Source organism: Gobio gobio, assembly GCF_949357685.1.
Source record: "Gobio gobio genome assembly, chromosome: 1".
NCBI classification, from domain to species: Eukaryota; Metazoa; Chordata; class Actinopteri; order Cypriniformes; family Gobionidae; genus Gobio; species Gobio gobio.
Window position 1 is genome coordinate 57,032,648 of NC_137097.1, and position 17,948 is coordinate 57,050,595.

General features: G+C 38.6%; 1 protein-coding gene across 5 annotated transcripts; it reads left to right on the forward strand.

Moving 5' to 3' along the window:
* The first annotated feature begins 1,068 nt into the window (after positions 1-1,068).
* Positions 1,069-17,602, forward strand: fmnl1a (formin-like 1a). 5 transcript variants are annotated; one of them, XM_079828668.1, is made up of 27 exons: positions 1,069-1,460; positions 1,610-1,932; positions 4,474-4,557; positions 6,156-6,242; positions 6,411-6,484; positions 7,911-7,994; positions 8,163-8,306; positions 8,417-8,528; positions 8,632-8,708; positions 8,796-8,889; positions 9,268-9,342; positions 9,433-9,543; positions 9,723-9,872; positions 10,000-10,101; positions 11,927-12,197; positions 12,325-12,579; positions 12,673-12,797; positions 13,030-13,232; positions 13,327-13,561; positions 13,639-13,707; positions 13,788-13,868; positions 14,428-14,557; positions 14,682-14,845; positions 14,939-15,040; positions 15,252-15,350; positions 15,474-15,579; positions 15,756-17,602. In XM_079828668.1, exons 2-27 carry the CDS (start codon positions 1,768-1,770, stop codon positions 15,818-15,820), a joined length of 3,264 nt encoding a protein of 1,087 aa, XP_079684794.1. In that variant the 5' UTR covers positions 1,069-1,460; positions 1,610-1,767; the 3' UTR covers positions 15,821-17,602. The 5 variants fall into 5 exon arrangements, with proteins under 5 accessions (XP_079684794.1, XP_079684796.1, XP_079684793.1 ...); XM_079828670.1 differs by having other exon boundaries at positions 12,325-12,573; XM_079828667.1 differs by having other exon boundaries at positions 1,069-1,932.
* Positions 17,603-17,948: the final 346 nt, after the last annotated feature.

The following is a 17,948-nucleotide window of genomic DNA, read 5'->3' on the forward strand; positions in this document are numbered from 1 at the left end:
TGTAACTAATGTTAACAGTGACAGAGTTGTTATTGCTATTGATATACAGGCACCATATTTGCATAGGGGGTAGCGTGATTGGGACACTTTTTGCCATTGAGATGACTTGGAAAAAGTGTCCCCATCATCCTGAATTCACCCCTAGGTGATTGCGTCGGTAATTTCTTTGTGCCGTTTTGGCACAAAGAACAATCCTTTCTCAAGGCGTGACGCTTGCAAATGCTTGAACGATGGATACTTGTTCAGTCAGTTCAGGCTGGCTTTGAGATGTTTCGATGGACTTTGTCGACATGCATTGAACATACAGGTTTTTATGGCGCATGTTAATTGTTGGAACAGGTTTGTAGTATTGCCCCGTTTAGTTGCAATAATCATTTCACAGGTCTTGCAAATTACCTTGCTCGGTGACTCGTAAATATAAATAAATAAATAAAATCGCTACTGCAATTGCACAGCCCTTCCCACTTTTCCTTGTGACTTCCGATAGTTCATTGCTACTTCAACGGAAATTATTATTAATCCATCTATTAGTTAGTCATTTATTCTTTTATATATCGCATTAGCTATATTGCCCATACCTTCCATTGATCCATCTTCATATGAGTAGGCTAAAGATGAACACCAGTCTGTGTTTAATTATTCCACGTGGTGGTGCCCTAACAGAGTTTATCAAACCGAGTGTTAAAGAATAGGCCTATAGCATGATAACAGGAAGATAGATGGATGGATAGATGTCATGGTTTCTGTCTAGTCCTCACCTGTTTCCTATTTTGTTAATAATCTTTCCTATGTAAGCCCTCATATTTCCTCATGTTAATGTTGTTGGAGTTTGTGTATTCTCGCTCTCTAATAAATATTAAGTTAATTCTGTGTCATTCATCTCTCTTGTATTATCCACACATCTCACGTTGACAAACATATGCACAATACACACATGAGTATAGTGTGAGATGTTTCACACCATCTTATTTTTCAAATACAAACTAAACGGACACACCCAGTGCTCTGTCTGTCTCTCTCTCTCTCTCTCTCTCTCTCTCTCTCTCTCTCTCTCTCTCTCTCTCTCTCAGTGCGAGGTGTTCAGGAAGCTTGATGCTTCTGCTTTTTTCTGTGGTTTCCTCCTGCTCTCAGACGGCCTCTCTCTCATTTCTGCAACACACACCAGTGTGCTCGGACAGGTGCCTTCATGTAAATTTACCAACATCTGTATTTTCTTTTGAAAGCAACTTGAGCAAAGGGAGTGGAGTTGTGAGAAAGATGCTCCAACATCTGAATCACTCACAAGAGAGGCATCCGCGTGGAGAAAAGGCCCGTTACACCAGAAATCAACACACTCAGCCGTACTGAGAGGACCTGGACTGTCTTTATTGTGAAAGTATTAGCACAGGCCGTTCTTGTTCCGTTTTGGACTAAGCAAGACTGAGAAGATCACTAAGTGTTTTTTTAGGTATTTTCTGATTGTGAGTTTGATTTACTGTGAATTTTTCCTCTTTGTCGAGAGCTTCTTCATAATTGCACCATCCTGGATTTTTTTTTTTTTTGCTTTAAAAGCTGTCAATATTTTCTGGCACCATGTCCTAAAGGAGTCCATGTGCTTCCACCTACACAGGATCTAACTGACTAGACAACTTTGAACACTTCAGTGGATTTTGACCTGTGGATTGCGGAGAGAATCGTCTGGGTTTCTCCAGAGTTCGGGCCTGTTGGAACTGTCAGTGGTTGATCCAGAAGCAATTCAGTATCCTGGAATTTCTAAGGAAAGTTGTGATGGGTAACGCAGCTGGCGGGTTGGAGCAGATGGAGGGGCAGGAGGCCAAAGGCTCAACGGGAGGGACAAGCCCTGCTCCCGCCACGCCTAAAAAGAAATGTGCCCCTCCTAAACTACCCATGCCCCCAGAGGAAGAGCTAGAAGAACGTTTCAGTGTGGTTTTGGTGAGCTCTTTATACACAGACATGTAAACATTATATAGCAACACAGCAGAAGCAGCTAATCTTGATACTTCCTGTCAGCCGCTGTGTTAGGACGTTAACATTTGTGGAACTTTTGTGTTGTTGCATAGACAGTGAGCACAACAGACAATCAGAAAAAATAATCAGATATAATACGAGCATTTCAAAACAAATACAATCTTCTGTCGCACTTAATTTTAGGGTGTCTTTATTACAGTGTAATTATACATTTAAGTACTGCGTAATATTAATGAACTATGCACTTACTATAGGGACAGGGTTTGCTGCATGTAATTATGCACAATTTATTACTATAGTTTATTTATTTAACAGGGACCTTACACTCTAAAAAAAAAAAGGTTCTATATGGCACCAAAAATGGTTCTTGGCTCGTAATCATAGGGGAACGTTTTTAAGTGCTATATAGCACCAATTTTGGTGCTATATAGCACTTAAAAAAGTTCCCCTATGATTACGAGCCAAGAACCATTTTTGGTGCCATATAGAACCTTTTTTTTTTTAGAGTGTACAGTTACAGCTAAATAGCTCATTTGCATCTGTGGTCAGTAATTACATTTAACATGTTTAACAAGGACACTAAAATAAAGTGTTACCCAAATCTTCCACCTGAAATGCAAAAATTAAGTAACATTTGGAAAATCTCTTCTGACTTCATGCAACCCGATTAGTCACATTAGTTCCACATGGGCTTTTGGCACAGGAACTGCCAGTGGTGGGATGACAAATTAGGCAACTTCTTAAGAGAAGTCATGAGACAAAAAGAGGCCCTATATTCTTGGTGATGACTGACCTTTGATTCGTCTTTCATTTCAGTGCAAGACACCGGTATCAGTTGGTTATCCTCTTAGATATGTCATCACGTTTATTGGGCAATTTCAATTCATTGAATGGAAGCCTGGTTATCTTCCATGTGGTCCCACTACAACTACAAATTATGTTTCCATCTCAGAGTAAATAATTGTGACTTCTCATAAATGCAAGTGTAAATGTCCCAACTGTGACTTTATTTCTTGTTTTGAACTTGATCTCAAAGTTACATTTTATTTTTACTCTGAGCAAGAAAAGGGCTAAAAATGGCCGTTTGATCCTTCTGGAAAAGACTCTTACTGGTCTGACCGCATTTTTGCATATGAATGCTCAGTGAGGCACAATCAGGCTGTTCAAAGCCCAGTGATGAGGAGCTGAGGTGTAGGGACATCATACAGTTTTGTCCTGGACCTTTTGAATTTGACAGCTTTGGTTAGAATACGAGAATGTTAAACCATTGCATGCCAATGGACATCACATTCAGCAGCCATTTCCTCATTACAGGCTACTTCCATAAGCCCTGAACTCTACATTTGGTGCAATCAACTTAGTCTAGCCTCCACTTTATTCACTCTCTTGTTAAGTACCAGTAGACCACAGTTAGTCCTCCACCCTATACCCTACCCCACCCTTCTCTCTCTGTGTTCCTCCAGTAACCGCTCACTGCGTTTCTAAAAGTGCTTTCGCTCTTTGTGCACACAACCTTAAAAAAAACCTTGCTCAGAACGGAAACGTCTTACTGCTTTAGGAGGAAACACCCAAGATCACAGTGTTTTTTACATTTAACACTTTTTTTTTCTTTTTCTTTTACTTACCACACCCTCTTAATTTAGTTGACAGGTGCAATTTCAAATCAAGTATTAAAGTTTAAAATCTAAATCTAATGATGGACGTTTGTTGCTAACAATGTGTTTAAGTGCAAGACATGAAGCAACTCAGGAAGTCACATTGCGTCAGACTGAAGACTGACAGCGTATGATCTTAAAGAGAAAAACATAAACGTAACGGTAAATTATTTAATGAGATATGTATGTAACATGATAGTTCACCAAAACCTTCATCTACTTACCGTCATGTTGTTCCAAACCTGTATGACGCTCTTTCCCTCTTCTGTGAAACAACACAGAAGACTATTGACATTTTTTTAAATTTCCACAGAAGTCATACAGGTTTGAAATAAAGTGAGGGTAGATATAGCCTAAATGATGACAGGATTTAAATTTTTGGTTGAACTATGCCTTTGGTAATCTGAAGTAGGCTAAAAGAAGGAACTACAATTGCATCATAAAACATTTTGTAATGTAGACACTAATTCGGTCACATTTCCTTCCCATCCATCAGATATAAACGGCATCATCATTGTTATATATTAATGACGTAAATGGCAAATCAGATGCTATCATCCTCAGACTTCACCATGCTATTACTCCAGAATTCAGTTGTTGCCATCAACATCACAAACCAGGCAGTAGTATAAAATCAAAAACATATTTTCTTTTTCCTGCGCAGCTTAAGCCTGGTTATGGATTACATATCACTGTCTGCAGTTATTAAACGTTTTTGATATTATGTGATATGTTTTTACTAATAAGGCTATATTCCCAAAGCTTCAAACATTCATACTGCAGTCATTTGAATGTGTCTGCTGGCATGCTAGAGATTCTACCATGGTGAACCTCTATTTTCTCTTTTCAGAGCTCCATGAATTTGCCTCCTGATAAGATGAAGCTTCTGAGTCAGTATGACAATGAAAAGAAATGGGAGCTGGTTTGTGATCAGGTGAGACTACTGTTGTCATCTGTCAATCAACTTCATGTATTTTTTTTTTAAAAACAATGACAGCAAAGTAGAACTGAGAGTATGCCTACATTTTGATCGTTTCTCCCATTCACTTCTCATTTATGGAGTGAGACGTTATTCATATTCAAATACGTAATGAATCACTCACTTTCGAAATACATAAGCCATTTTTGAGCACTTTTTCTCTATTTTATAATACCTCATGTCTGCAGTGTAGGTGTGACCTTTGAGAGGAAGTTGTCTGGTAGACTATATTGAGACACACCAGAAGCTGTATACTGAGACACAAATATCAAAACCTAACTTATACAAGTTATATGAGGACTGTAACTAGGACTGTTGTAGTCATTTTTACATTTTCGTTTTGGGGTATATTGCATGAAATCTAGCGATGCCCAATTTATACAAGCGCCTGCAATGCGATGAGTAAAAACAGCATTTAATTTATCACTCCAACTGTACATATATCAGAGAAAATGTTTAAGTGTCTCTAGTGTTTATTGAAAAATGCTTCTCATTTATATGATCTGTTTTAGAGAATGCATCAGGCTTAATATAGCCTAAGGAAAAAACACAGCAGCCTCTTTATGTAAATGTAAATGACGTAAGCTGAGGGTGTATTTTTTATGTTTGTAGCCAATATATTTCAGTTCAAACTTTCAATGACGGTAAAACATGTTGCAAGTGTGTGGTTAAAACGGATGATGTAAAGGTTGATAGTGAGCAAGACGCCTCAACAGGAGAGAGAGACTTGGAGGGAAAAATAAGAATAGCGATATGAGGTCAGACTCTTAAGGTGGTGAAACCATGTCTACGCACTTCCTGTGTTAATATTTATGTTTCTACGACAACTGTGGGATGCAAGCTTTGTAGCTGTGTGTGCAGAGAGTTGTTATGGCAGCGCGTACACACGGCTAAAATGCATTTCTTACCTTGGGCATTATGTAGGCTATATTCCACCTTCAGGTAAAAAATAAATGAACATACCTGTCATATATACAACCTTAGATGGATATACACTACTGTTTAAAAGTCTGTGGGTCTTTTTTACTCAGCAAGGATGCATTGAAGGAATCAAAAGTGACAGTAACGACATGTATAATGTTACAAAAGATTTCCAACTAAAATGCTTTTGAACTTTCATTTTAGCAAAGAATCCTAAAAAATGGATAATGTTTTTCACAAAAATATTAAGCAGCACAACTGTTTTCAGCATTGATAGTATTAAGAAATGTTTCTTGAGCTGCAAATCAGCATATTAGAAAGATTTCTGAAGGATCATGTGACACTGAAGACTGGAGTAATGATGCTGAAAATTCAGCTTTGCCATCACAACAATAAAGTACAATATGACTGTTTTACTGTATTTTGATCAAATAAATGCAGCCTTGATGAGCAGAAGACTTCTTTAGAATAAGAGATTTTACCGACTGCAAACTTTTAAATTGTCGTGTATATAAATGAAATGCATAAAACATTGCTATTATTTTATGGTACCAGTCTGTATCTACATATCCCCAACAACATGGCTGGAAATGAGTCCATTCAACGTTTGTCTTTCTCTCAATGTTAATTAGGAGCGCTTTCAGGTGAAAAACCCTCCCTCAGCTTACCTGACTAAAATCAAGAGCTTCTACCAGGACCAAGGTGGAATGGTGCGCAGGGTCAGTACTCTCACGTTCTTTCCTTCAGCACTTCCGTACAGTCTCATTTCTCTTTTACCCCATGTCAGTGCTGACACCCACCTGTGAAAAGGCCCAGATGAAAACTCAGTTTAGAGTTTTGATTTGAGGTGAATGATTGTCTGTCACTCTCTGACTCCTTCTCCGCAGTTCAAGAAGCGTGTGCAGGAGTCAACTCAAGTCCTGAGAGAGCTGGAGATCTCTCTCAGAACCAATCACATTGGGTTAGTGGCAGCTTGATTTTCTTGTACAGTGCAATGATAGACTTCACTGCTGTTCCTGAAAAAATGTAAAGATAATTTTGAACCTGAATAGTGTGAATACATTTCAAGATAGGGCTGCATGATTATATGGTTAAAGGAACACGGTGACTTTTTGGGACTTTAGCTTATTCACCGTATCCCCCAAAGTTAGATAAGTCCATAAACATACCATTCTCATCTCCGTGCGTGCCATAACTCTGTCTGATGCACCCACTGCTAGCCTAGCTTAGCACAAAGACTGGAGGTAAATGGCTCCAGCTAGCCTACTGCTCAATAATTGTCAAAATAATGCCAAAGTTCCATTTTTATTACGCAGAATTGAGAGAATAGTTCCAAGCCATATCGGTCTAGAAAATGTTTTCATTTTCTGTCAGTCTTAGTACACGATGTAACTATACACATCACACCATTTAAATAGGCATTATTTTGTCACTTATTGAGCAGTAGGCTAGCTGGAGCCATTTACCTCCAGTCTTTGTGCTAAGCTAGGCTAGCGGTGGGTGAAGAAAGAAATATCATAGAGGTCTGAAACAACACAAGGGGGGTGAGTTAATGATGACAGAAGCTGCGTCCGAAATCGAATACTTCTCTACTATATAGTATGCAAAAAACAGTACGCCAACAGAGTAGTATGTCCGAATTCATAGTATTCTAAAAGTATAACCTGGATAACCTACTACTTCCGGCGATATTTTGAAGTGCGCATACGATGGACACTTTACTATCCCATGAGGCCACGGGAGAAGTTTTATGAATGGAAGTGATGGGACACAACTGACGCTGGTAGGTCACATGATCATGACAACATGGCGGATGTAGTATCCATTCATACTACATTCATTCATACTATTTAGAACATACTTTTTTAACGGTCGTGAAGTTCGTTCAAATTCGAATGTAGTACCTACTCGCGTAGTACACGATTTCGGACACAGCCTGAGTTTTCATTTTTGGGTGAACTATCCCTTTAAGAAGCTACTCTCTAAAGCAAGAACTGTGAAATTCCTAATAAGAATTGCAATGATTCCAAATTATGTTAATGTTTTCAGTCACACTTTAGATTAGGGTCCAATTCTTACTATTAACTACGACTTTTACCTCGATAAACTTCTAATTACTGATTATTCATATTTTGTTAGGTAGTTGTTAAGTTTAGGTAGTGGGTAGGATTAGGGGGTGTAGAATATGATCATTCAGAATAAGGCATTAATATGTGCTTTATAAGTACTAATAAACAGCCAACATCCAAGTAATATGCTAATAAGCAACTAGTTAATATAGTGAGAATTGGACCCTAAACTAAAGTGGTTCCTGTTTTTCTATTAAAAACAAAAAAAGACGTTGTATTGTAGCATTTTTCTCATGATTTTCCTTTTATTCTTTATAGGTGGGCTCAGGAATTTCTGAATGAGGAAAACCAAGGCTTGGATGTCCTTGTGGACTTCTTGTCATACGCTCAAAGTGATGCACCGTATGTTTATTCTGTCATTGCTAACGTTTCCCCCTAAACACCATTATTTTCATGTAATGAGTTTGCAGTAAAGGTCTAAGTCTTACATTCCGAAAAGATGTAGCTAGAATTCACTCGCCACATTAATCATATAGTCTCTTAGCGACTAAAAAATGACGTGTTTCTTAGGTTTGAGGCGGAATCTATGGAAAATGGCAGCTCTGTATTAGACAACAGGAGGTTGTCGGAGAGATCAGTGGAGGATCTAGCCAAAAATGTCAGCCATTCTCCCACACACGGGATGACCAGAGCAGCACGTGCACTCACTGTCCGGTGAGTCAGAGCTACAACACACCCCAAATGTTAAAATGTTCTTCTCATGCAAGTGTATTTGTTCATGTTTAGTGCTCATCTGTTGTTCATTCTGTGCTTTTCTATGACAGAATAACGTCTTTGGCCCATAGCAGGAAAACTATGCGAAATGCCCGATTAGCCAGTCAAAGAGATGATGTTCACCTCTGTATTATGTGTCTGCGTGCGATCATGAATTATCAGGTACGTAGAAATGAGGAGCACATACAGGCTCAAGACACAGCTACTCAAAATATCATTTTAGAAGAACTTAATGTGACTCATTTGGTTTTTTTTTTTATAACAGTCTGGGTTCAATTTAGTCATGACGCACCCCAGATGTGTCAATGAAATCACGCTTAGTCTCAACAACAAAAACCCCAGGTAAGAGTGTGTGTGTAGGGTATGTGATTTGTTGTGACGTATCAGTGTGTGTGTGTGTGTTAATACACTTCAATACACTGTTCATAGGACTAAAGCTCTAGTGCTAGAGCTGTTGGCAGCAGTGTGTCTGGTTAGAGGAGGACATGACATCATTATATCAGCCTTTGACAACTTTAAAGAAGTAAGATGACTAGCCTTTCACACATTTACATACACTTTTTTTTTTCTTCTAGTGGGAAGTCCTCATAAAATCTTTTGTAAGATTTTGATATTTTAAGATATGTCGGTGCAAGTTCAGAGCTCAAACATGCATTTTAGACTAGACTTGAGTCTGTGGAACCGGTGGTAAAAGTCTTTACTGTAACTTGAACATTTCAAATGGACCTTGCTGAATAAAAGTACTAATTATTATTATTTCAGTTACATAAATATGACAAATTAGGCTATCAATATACACGAATTCCTCACAGACACAAACAAATCTATACATTGTGTAGCAGATGATATTGTGGGTGTCTTGCTCAACACTTACCTCCATGTGTGGTCCACCTTCTCACAGGTGAGTGGAGAGAAGAACCGCTTTGAGAAGCTCATGGAGTACTTCATGAATGACGACAGCAACATAGACTTCATGGTAAGCTCTGGCATGAATCACATCTATTTTCAGTTAAGAAGAAGATGGCAATTGATGACATTTGAATTTTTTTGAATTATTTCTTTACAGGTGGCTTGCATGCAGTTCATAAACATTGTGGTCCACTCAGTGGAGAACATGAACTTCCGTGTGCATCTTCAATATGAGTTCACCCAGCTGGGTCTTGACCAGTACTTGGAGGTCAGTTAAGTGTTCAGCACAGATAACTAGCTTATACAAGGATTGCAAACATCTTACACATACTTAGCACAGTATTTTAGATGTTTTATATGCGGTGTGTATTCATGAAGCTGTGCATGATCCTTCTAACGTAACACACAGCTGTTTGTTTGTTTGAATGTATGGGTGTGTGTCAGCAGTCCCTAAAGGAAATGGAAAGTGAGAAGTTGCAGGTGCAGATTCAGGCATACTTGGATAATGTGTTTGATGTTGGAGCTCTTCTGGAGGATGCTGAGAATAAAGGGGACATAGTGGAGCATGTAACAGAACTGCAGGAGACAAATGCACAGGTTAAATATACGCTATCCACACAAACACATTTGCATATAATCATCTACCGCATGGCACTCATGCCTCATATTGTAGGTACTAGGCTGTACTGTTACTCATAAGTGTGTGTATATTCTTGGGTTGTAGCTGAATGCCAGATTGCAGGAATATGAGAGTGGTGCTCTGGAAAAAATGGCAGAACTGGAGAAACAACTAATGCAGTCCACTAAAGAATCAGCACTGCTGAAGGTACTGAACTGCATTTCTCTCTTGCACTGGCTGAATTGCAATTTACATACTCATCCATCCTATATACTATAGTATACTATAGATTATAAGTAGTGAGTCCCAAATCCTAGTACATGTCATGATGTCATATTCGTGATGGATTTTTATAGTATGCATCCACTCGTGTTTTTGTTTTTTTTATAGTATTGCAATCTCTTGCACTACGCAGAGGATTAGTTTGCAATATTTCTCCAGTGCGGCATCAAAACTATATTATTAAGTTGTAGTATGGCCTGGCTTACACCATATTTAAAATTACATTGCAATAATAGTTTTCTTAACCCTTGATCGGCCCTTGGGGTCCAGCTGACCCCACTGGACTTTTCCTCCATTTTTAAAAAGTGTTCCCTTCAACTCAGGGCCATGAGACTCTGTGACTTTCCCTAAATAATCTATCTTAACATGCACAAAACATCTGGGCTTGATTTGGTTGTTCTAAAGGTGTGTAAAAAAAAATTACCGTTTAAGTCCCTCTGGGTCAGATTAACCCCACATTGAAAATGAATAGGAAAGTGTAAAAAAATAATTTTTTTCACTTTTTTTGTCAAAAGAAAAATTAACTATATCCAGTATAAATCTGAAAATGTCTATATTTATATCAAGGTCTGGTCCTAGAGCATAAACACAAAGTAGAATGAACTTTCTATCTCATATACACTCACACGTACATGTACACGTACACACACACACACACATACACACACAAACGTGTGTGACTGCAACAGAGAGTATCTTTATTGAAATTGGCAAATAAAATCAACAAAACTGGCATAAATCTGAAAAATGTTCATACATAAATGAAGGACTTACTAGAGCACAAATGCAATATGGAACAAGCATGTCCACACACACACACACACACACACACACACACACACACGTGTCTGGGGCATTTTTTAGATTTTGGCAATGAATGGGAAAATTTAAAAAATGTTTTTTTTTTTTTTTTGTCAAAAAAAAAAAAAAAAGTCAACTAAATCCAGTATAAATCTGAAAATTTGCACTCTGAGAAAGTTTACTGTTAGATGAAAGAGCTGCAGCAGTATTTTGAAAACACCCCACAGTTAGGGTATATAAGTGGCTGTCTGAGTCCTGCACACAGCTCATTCTGTGGCAGCACCATGGCAAAAAGGTACAGTCTTGAGGAGACCCTGAATTTCATACTGGATGAAAGGTGGATATGAGGTCCCTATGGACCTCTAGTGGATAATGTGGTCATTGCACACTCTCTCTATAATTCCTAAAGTTTTTCCACAAACCTACAGATGGCAGTATTCTATCCCTAACACAAAGAGCAATGTCCAAAAACTATTTATATCTAATTAAGATCATCATTTAAGTGATTTTTTCATAAAAAGATATTTTTAATGAGCCAGTTTATGTATTTGTGCAGTAAATAGGTAAAAAACTACCAAATACCCACAAAAAAGCATAAATGTATAGTTGAGAAGTAAATAAAAAAAAATGATATATAGTTTGCCATGTAAAAAATGTATATTTCCTTATGCAATCGCTCTGTAAAAGTTTGGGGTCTATCTGACCCCAAGGGACTCAAACGTAAACCCTACTTGAGGGACGATTAAGGGTTAATTAGTATTTGTCTTGATATTTAGGTATAAAATATGCTTAGGTATTTTAACTAAAAATAAGACAAAATATATACTCTAAATGTATCATAGTAAAATATCCTTTGCAGTGTATATACTTAGCAGTACATACATGTCAAACTTGAAACTTGGGAAAGAGTCACTGTCTCACTCTAAGCCTGTGTGTGTGTGTGTAACAGGAGAGCCTGCGAGAGTCCTGTACCCAGGTGAGCACTTTGCAGCAGAGAGAACGAGAACGAGAGATTCAGAGGGAGAGAGAACGAGAGCAGGAGCGTATGTCGCATCCCTCACAGATAGACAGAGAGAAGGTGAGTGAAAAGGAGTCCAAACTGGAGGTGAAGCTGTGGGAGCTGCAGGAGAAAGGTTTAGTCCGATTGGAGCGCACAGCCTCTGGAAGCCTGGACATAGAAGTCATTCCAGTCACCGTAGAGAAAATTGTCACTCAAACAGGTTAGGAGCACTTCTGCCAAAAATCTAGTGAACTGAAAATGTGTATTTAAAATGTGTTTAAATGTGTAAATGTGAACCTTTAGCTGGCTACATTGATGATAACGTAACATCTGTTTAATGTTCACAGTGACTGTGTCAGATCCTGCTTCTCAAGCCTCACCCCCTACCGCAGCAGCACCGCCTCCACCTCCTCCACTACCTGGCGCTGCAGCGCCTCCTCCTCCTCCACCACCTCCTCCTCCTCCTGGAAGTGGATGTATTCCACCTCCCCCTCCTCCTCCTCCTCCTGGCGGAGGTCCACCACCACCCCCGCCCCCACCTGGCAGTGGACCGCCACCACCTCCAGGAGCTCCTCCTGCCCCCGGGGCTGAGACAGGTGAAGGTATAAAACTTTTTACAATTAAAGAAATAAGCATACAGACAGGCAGCTTGAGCTGGGTGACCATATATCCATCTTTTCAAATGTTTTACACAGGACCCACGGCACGCAAACCAATTCAAACAAAGTTCAAGATGCCTCTGTTGAACTGGCAGGCTTTGAAACCCAATCAAGTGACTGGAACGGTGTTTAGCGAGCTAAATGACGAGCAACTGTTAGGGGTAACAGCAAAGAAATCCTGCACCCAAAAATGAACATTCTGTCATCATTTATTCACCCTCATGTCATTCCTGTATTTTTTTTTTTTTTTTAAAGAACCTTGCAACTGATTTTGTTCATGCAATGCAAGTCAATAATTTCAAAATATATATTTTTTTATGTTGTCCAGAAGAAAGAACATCATACAGGTTTGGAACGAATATCAATTAATCTATTACACTTTCTTTTTCTAAGGAAATAAATATGGATCTGTTCGCGGAAAAGTTTAAAACCAAGGCTCAAGGTCCTGCACCAGATCTTTCTAAAATCAAGATTAAGGTGGCTGAGAAAGCCCCCACTAAGGTGTCCCTTCTGGAGGCTAACAAAGCCAAAAACCTTGCCATCACCCTCCGCAAGGGAGGCATGAGCCCCGACGACATCTGCACCGCCATTGAGAGGTAAGTATCAGCTCAGGTTTTGCCCATGAACAGCAAACTGCCCCCAAAAACCTGGACCAGCATGGAAACTCCCTTCTCTCCGTCTTTCTCTCAGATATGATCAACAATCTCTGAGTCTAGACTTTCTGGAGCTTCTGGAACGTTTCATCCCGTCGGATTATGAGATGAAGTTGCTCCAGAACTACGAGAAGGAAGGGCGGCCACTAGAGGACCTCAGCTTGGAGGACCGTTTCATTAGCCGCTTTGGTAAAATCCCACGCCTTGCTCAGCGAATCAATACCCTCACCTTCATGGGCAACTTCCCCGAGAGTGTGAAACGTCTGCAGCCGGTCAGTTCACATCACAATTTGGCTATTGTACCTGACATAATGCACGTTTTATTAAAAAAATCGTCCTGTTTCTGTAGCAATTGGACGCCATCATTGCAGCTTCGGTGTCCCTCAAGTCTTCATCAAAGATGAAAAAGATGTTAGAGGTTAGTAGACCTCATTTGTGCTCAGATGATTTAATGGCGTGCTCCTTCAATGCGGCTCACTTGTCGATCTCCTGCTTCAGATCATCCTGGCCTTTGGGAACTACATGAACAGCAGTAAAAGAGGAGCAGCGTATGGGTTCCGTCTGCAGAGCCTTGACCTGGTGAGTGAGCTTGTATATTGTCACTTCAAGGGTCATGTTTTTGTTATTCAGTGTACTTCAGTGTTATGTATGCAGAAAGTTAAAGGACTAGGCGAGGGTTTTGGGAAGCTCTTTGTATTAGTTATGAAGGATGGCAGAACTTGCACATAGAGACCTTTGATGTAGAGACCTTTGAAGCAGAAACAAAGAGGCTAATGGATTCCAAAGAAAAGCGGGATTGAAACTTTTTCATGGGTTGCTGATGGGTTATGAATATAAATTGATTTACCTGTCAGTTTTCCAAATGTCAGATTATCCTTCCTTTACCTCTGCATCTTTTTTTGTTGACAAACCTAAAAACATACAGCAACATCAATCTTTTTAATCAAAAATGTTACATGTAATAGAATGTATAAGTTTAATTTGGTTTATAAGTTTTTAATTTGGTACATTATAGTTAATATAATACATATATTGATCGATTTATTTCTACCTTTGCAGTAACTGAATTCATCTCTGCATCTGTCCCCACAGTAAAACTCCCAGTGTCCTCACTGTCTCACGCTCTTGTGTCTTTCAGCTGTTGGACACTAAGTCCACAGACCGCACACAGACTTTGTTGCACTTCATTGCGAATATGGTGCATGAGAAATACCCCGAGCTTACCTCCTTCCACACTGAACTCCGCTTTGTAGACAAGGCTGCACTGGGTAAGACATACAGTACTAATGGTACAACATGGTTGCATTGCATGATATGGGAATATAGTACAATCGCTGCTTATCAATAATGGATGTGGTGTCTCTTTTCTCTATAACCTTTGCTCTCTCTCAGTGTCTTTGGACAGTGTGCTACAGGATGTGAGATCTCTGGAGAGAGGGATGGAAGGAACCAAGAAGGAGTTCCTGGTGCAGGATGACATCCCAGCGCTGAAAGAGTTTGTCAAGGCCAACAGTGACATATTAGACTCGCTTGTTAAAGATGGCAAGACAGCACAGGTGAGACCACAGGAGCATGCACTGTATGCCTACATGCACACAAACATATTTGACAAATAAATTCTTGCTGACTTTTTCTCTTCTGCCAACAAGGAGTCGTACATGTCTGTAGTGGAGTATTACGGAGAGAACCCCAAGACGACACAGCCTTCCATGTTCTTCCCACTCTTTGTCAGGTTCACCAAAGCTTATAAGGTGTGAGATACAGTAATATTTACCCACAGCTATTGAACATGTTCATGTCAAAACATACACTTATTTAAAGCCGTTTAATCGTTTACATACTTAGAGGAATTCCTTTATGTACGTAAAGGAATAAACTGTTAAATGAGCTGAGCTCTATGCAACAATCAGCAGCATTTGATTTTTAATTACCATGATGGTGTAATATTGTGTCGCACAACAGCAAGCAGAACACGACAATGAACAAAAGAAAAAACAGGAGATTGCAGCAGAAGAACAAACAACCCCTTCCCCAAAGAAGAAAGACGGCACCCCTCAAAAGGTTTATTTTACAATAAATTATATATAAACTCTTGCATTTTGTTTAGTTGAATTCAAATAAAGCAATGGCTGGAACTGTACCACTTAAGTTACAAAGTTAAAAACTTTCTCCAACTCTGATCAGGGTCCCATGATGCCCAAAATGCCTCAGATGGATCTGATTGCAGAGCTAAAGAAGAGACAGGTGAAGCCCCAAGTCACAGACGGGGCCATTGACGACATTATCACAGGTAAAATTGTCATTTCAAATTATATTTCCTTTAGATATACGTTTGATGGTGTAAACTGCCAAGAGCGATTTGCCACCTACTTCAACTATTCTATAATTTAGCTTGAATATATACTGTATAATAACCTGAATGGTAAGATCTTTTTCATGTGTGTGTGTGTGTGTGTGTGTTATTAGATTTAAGAAATGCACCCTACAGAAGAGGTGATGGTCGGAGAGCAGCTCCACGACAAGACAACTGAGGGTTACCTTAAGACACTTCCCTCCTTCCCACTGGACACTTCTGTACATAAAAACCTGGTCTTATTCTTTATACAGTAAAACAATTTTAAATCTGTACAGTGAGAAAATGACTCTGGCAAACATACATACAAACACACATTTACAGATAAATTTACACAAATGCGAAGAGTCACACTAACAAACGCATCACATGCTCTGAAATTGAGAATCTGTTAAATCGTAATATAATTGTACATACTGTAAGGCGTGAAACGAATTTTGTACCATCACATTTGTTTGTAAATGTGAACAATTTTGCTGTGTTCATATTGTTCAAAGGTGACAACAGTCCTTAGCTTATATATGAAATACCAATACATTTTTAACAATTCTTAAATAAAGGTAAAGATACAAAACAAAATGTACAGTAGTTAAACGTTTCATAAATGTCATGCTCTTAAAGGAGAAAAAAGACGCAGTGGAAATGTTGTCGTAGAAGAGAGCTGTACTTTATTAGACACACAACCACAGCAAGTATGTACAAAAGGTCTCAGCTCTCAACGTTTTCTCACAGGAAAAAAAATAATAATAAATTCACATTTCGCACAAAGTTATCATGGCATCCACACTGACAAATTAATTTCTTTTCTTCTGTATCTATAGGTGTTTATATATCTTATTTGTATACAGTATAGAGTGATTCTCTCTAGTCTAGAGATGGGTGGGTCACAGCGTGGGTAAAGGGCTCGCACCATTACTGGAGCGTTGATGGTCAGAGCCGAGCTTAATCTGCTCAGTCATTCAGTAAAACACACTCAGAGCTTGCCAATCAAGTCTGGTTACCACATCACCACAGGTTACAGTAAGACTGGACATGCCTGAGCCACAAAGAAATCAGACATATAAAAAGTCATTTTTTCCTACTTCCACTCTACAGCTGTGAACCTCATATCAGTGCACTTGACCTTACGGTTCTCTCCGTTGACTCTTAAAAAAAAACAAACATGTAGATAACTTTGTTTTTTAAAATCATCTGCACCGTGCGATTGCTTTTAGAATGTACATGCATTTCTATAATTATTGTTTTTAGTATTTTTAAACTTTTAATATATACCTTATAACTTCATCTTTTAAATAAAACTTCTTTTTTGGACATAATTTTGTAGGACTCTAATAATTACGATTTTATTTACATGTTATAATAGTCTTATTATCTTGCTTTTTTTCTTTTACTGTTTTATAGTATTTTATTATTATTATTATTGTTTGATGTCAGAATTTTGTCATCCACACATCATTGTAGAAAAATCTCACTTAAGGGACTAAAGAGCTCTGGTAAAATATCCTACATAAAGACGTTCCATCATAGAATATTAAACGAAGAATGTGCTTTCTTCAAATTACTCTTGTGTTATTTTTGGCCTAGTAAACCAGTGATAGTATACTATCACTAGCAGATTTCCTGCTGTCTTTCCGAGGGGGAAAACTCCAACCTGCAAGTCAAAATGTGCAGATTGCGGCAGAAACACTTAAGCGCTTAAGTTTCATTGACCAAGGCATTTGTACTTTGACTCAATTTAAACATCTGGTAGTGTCTCGCTGAGGAAATACACTATAAACAACGAAGTTGCAGACTTACTCCCTTCCACTAGAGGGCAGACAAGGGCCATGCCATTTCATTTGCCATTATTTCCAAGTTGTTAATTTCACCCAAAGCAAAAGAATGAACAGTTAGAAAATGACATTCTCTGGTCACACAATACAGAGCTTCAGAAGTATCAGCAATAAACCAGTTTTGACCCGGATCATATTACGTAAATTCTTTTGTCAGATTCACCCAACACTTAAAACAACTCATCAAATTATACTAAACAAAACTATCAACCTGTGGTTAAAATGCAGCTACACATTATACATGAACTGGGCTGTACAGAGTAGTATTTTCAACTCAATATACAAAACACTTCTCTTGTGAATAAATAATTTTCCAGTGTGCTATATATTTCCTCAGGATTACAAAAACAAAAATATGTACAAATAAATCTCCGTTAATATAAAATCAACAAACAGAAAAATATACAAACGCAAATCTCGCATCATACATTTTTTTTTTTACCAAACGTGTTGAGTGAAAAATAAATGACTAAC

What these genes read in the sequence shown, in the direction of transcription:
- fmnl1a (XM_079828666.1), top strand. Translation starts at nt 1,768, where the DNA reads ATGGGTAACGCAGCTGGCGGGTTGGAGCAGATGGAGGGGCAGGAGGCC. An exon ending in AAGGTGGAATGGTGCGCAGG is followed by an intron (nt 6,243 to 6,410) that starts GTCAGTACTCTC and finishes CCTTCTCCGCAG; the next exon opens with TTCAAGAAGCGTGTGCAGGA. An exon ending in AAGATGGCAAGACAGCACAG is followed by an intron (nt 14,846 to 14,938) that starts GTGAGACCACAG and finishes TCTGCCAACAAG; the next exon opens with GAGTCGTACATGTCTGTAGT.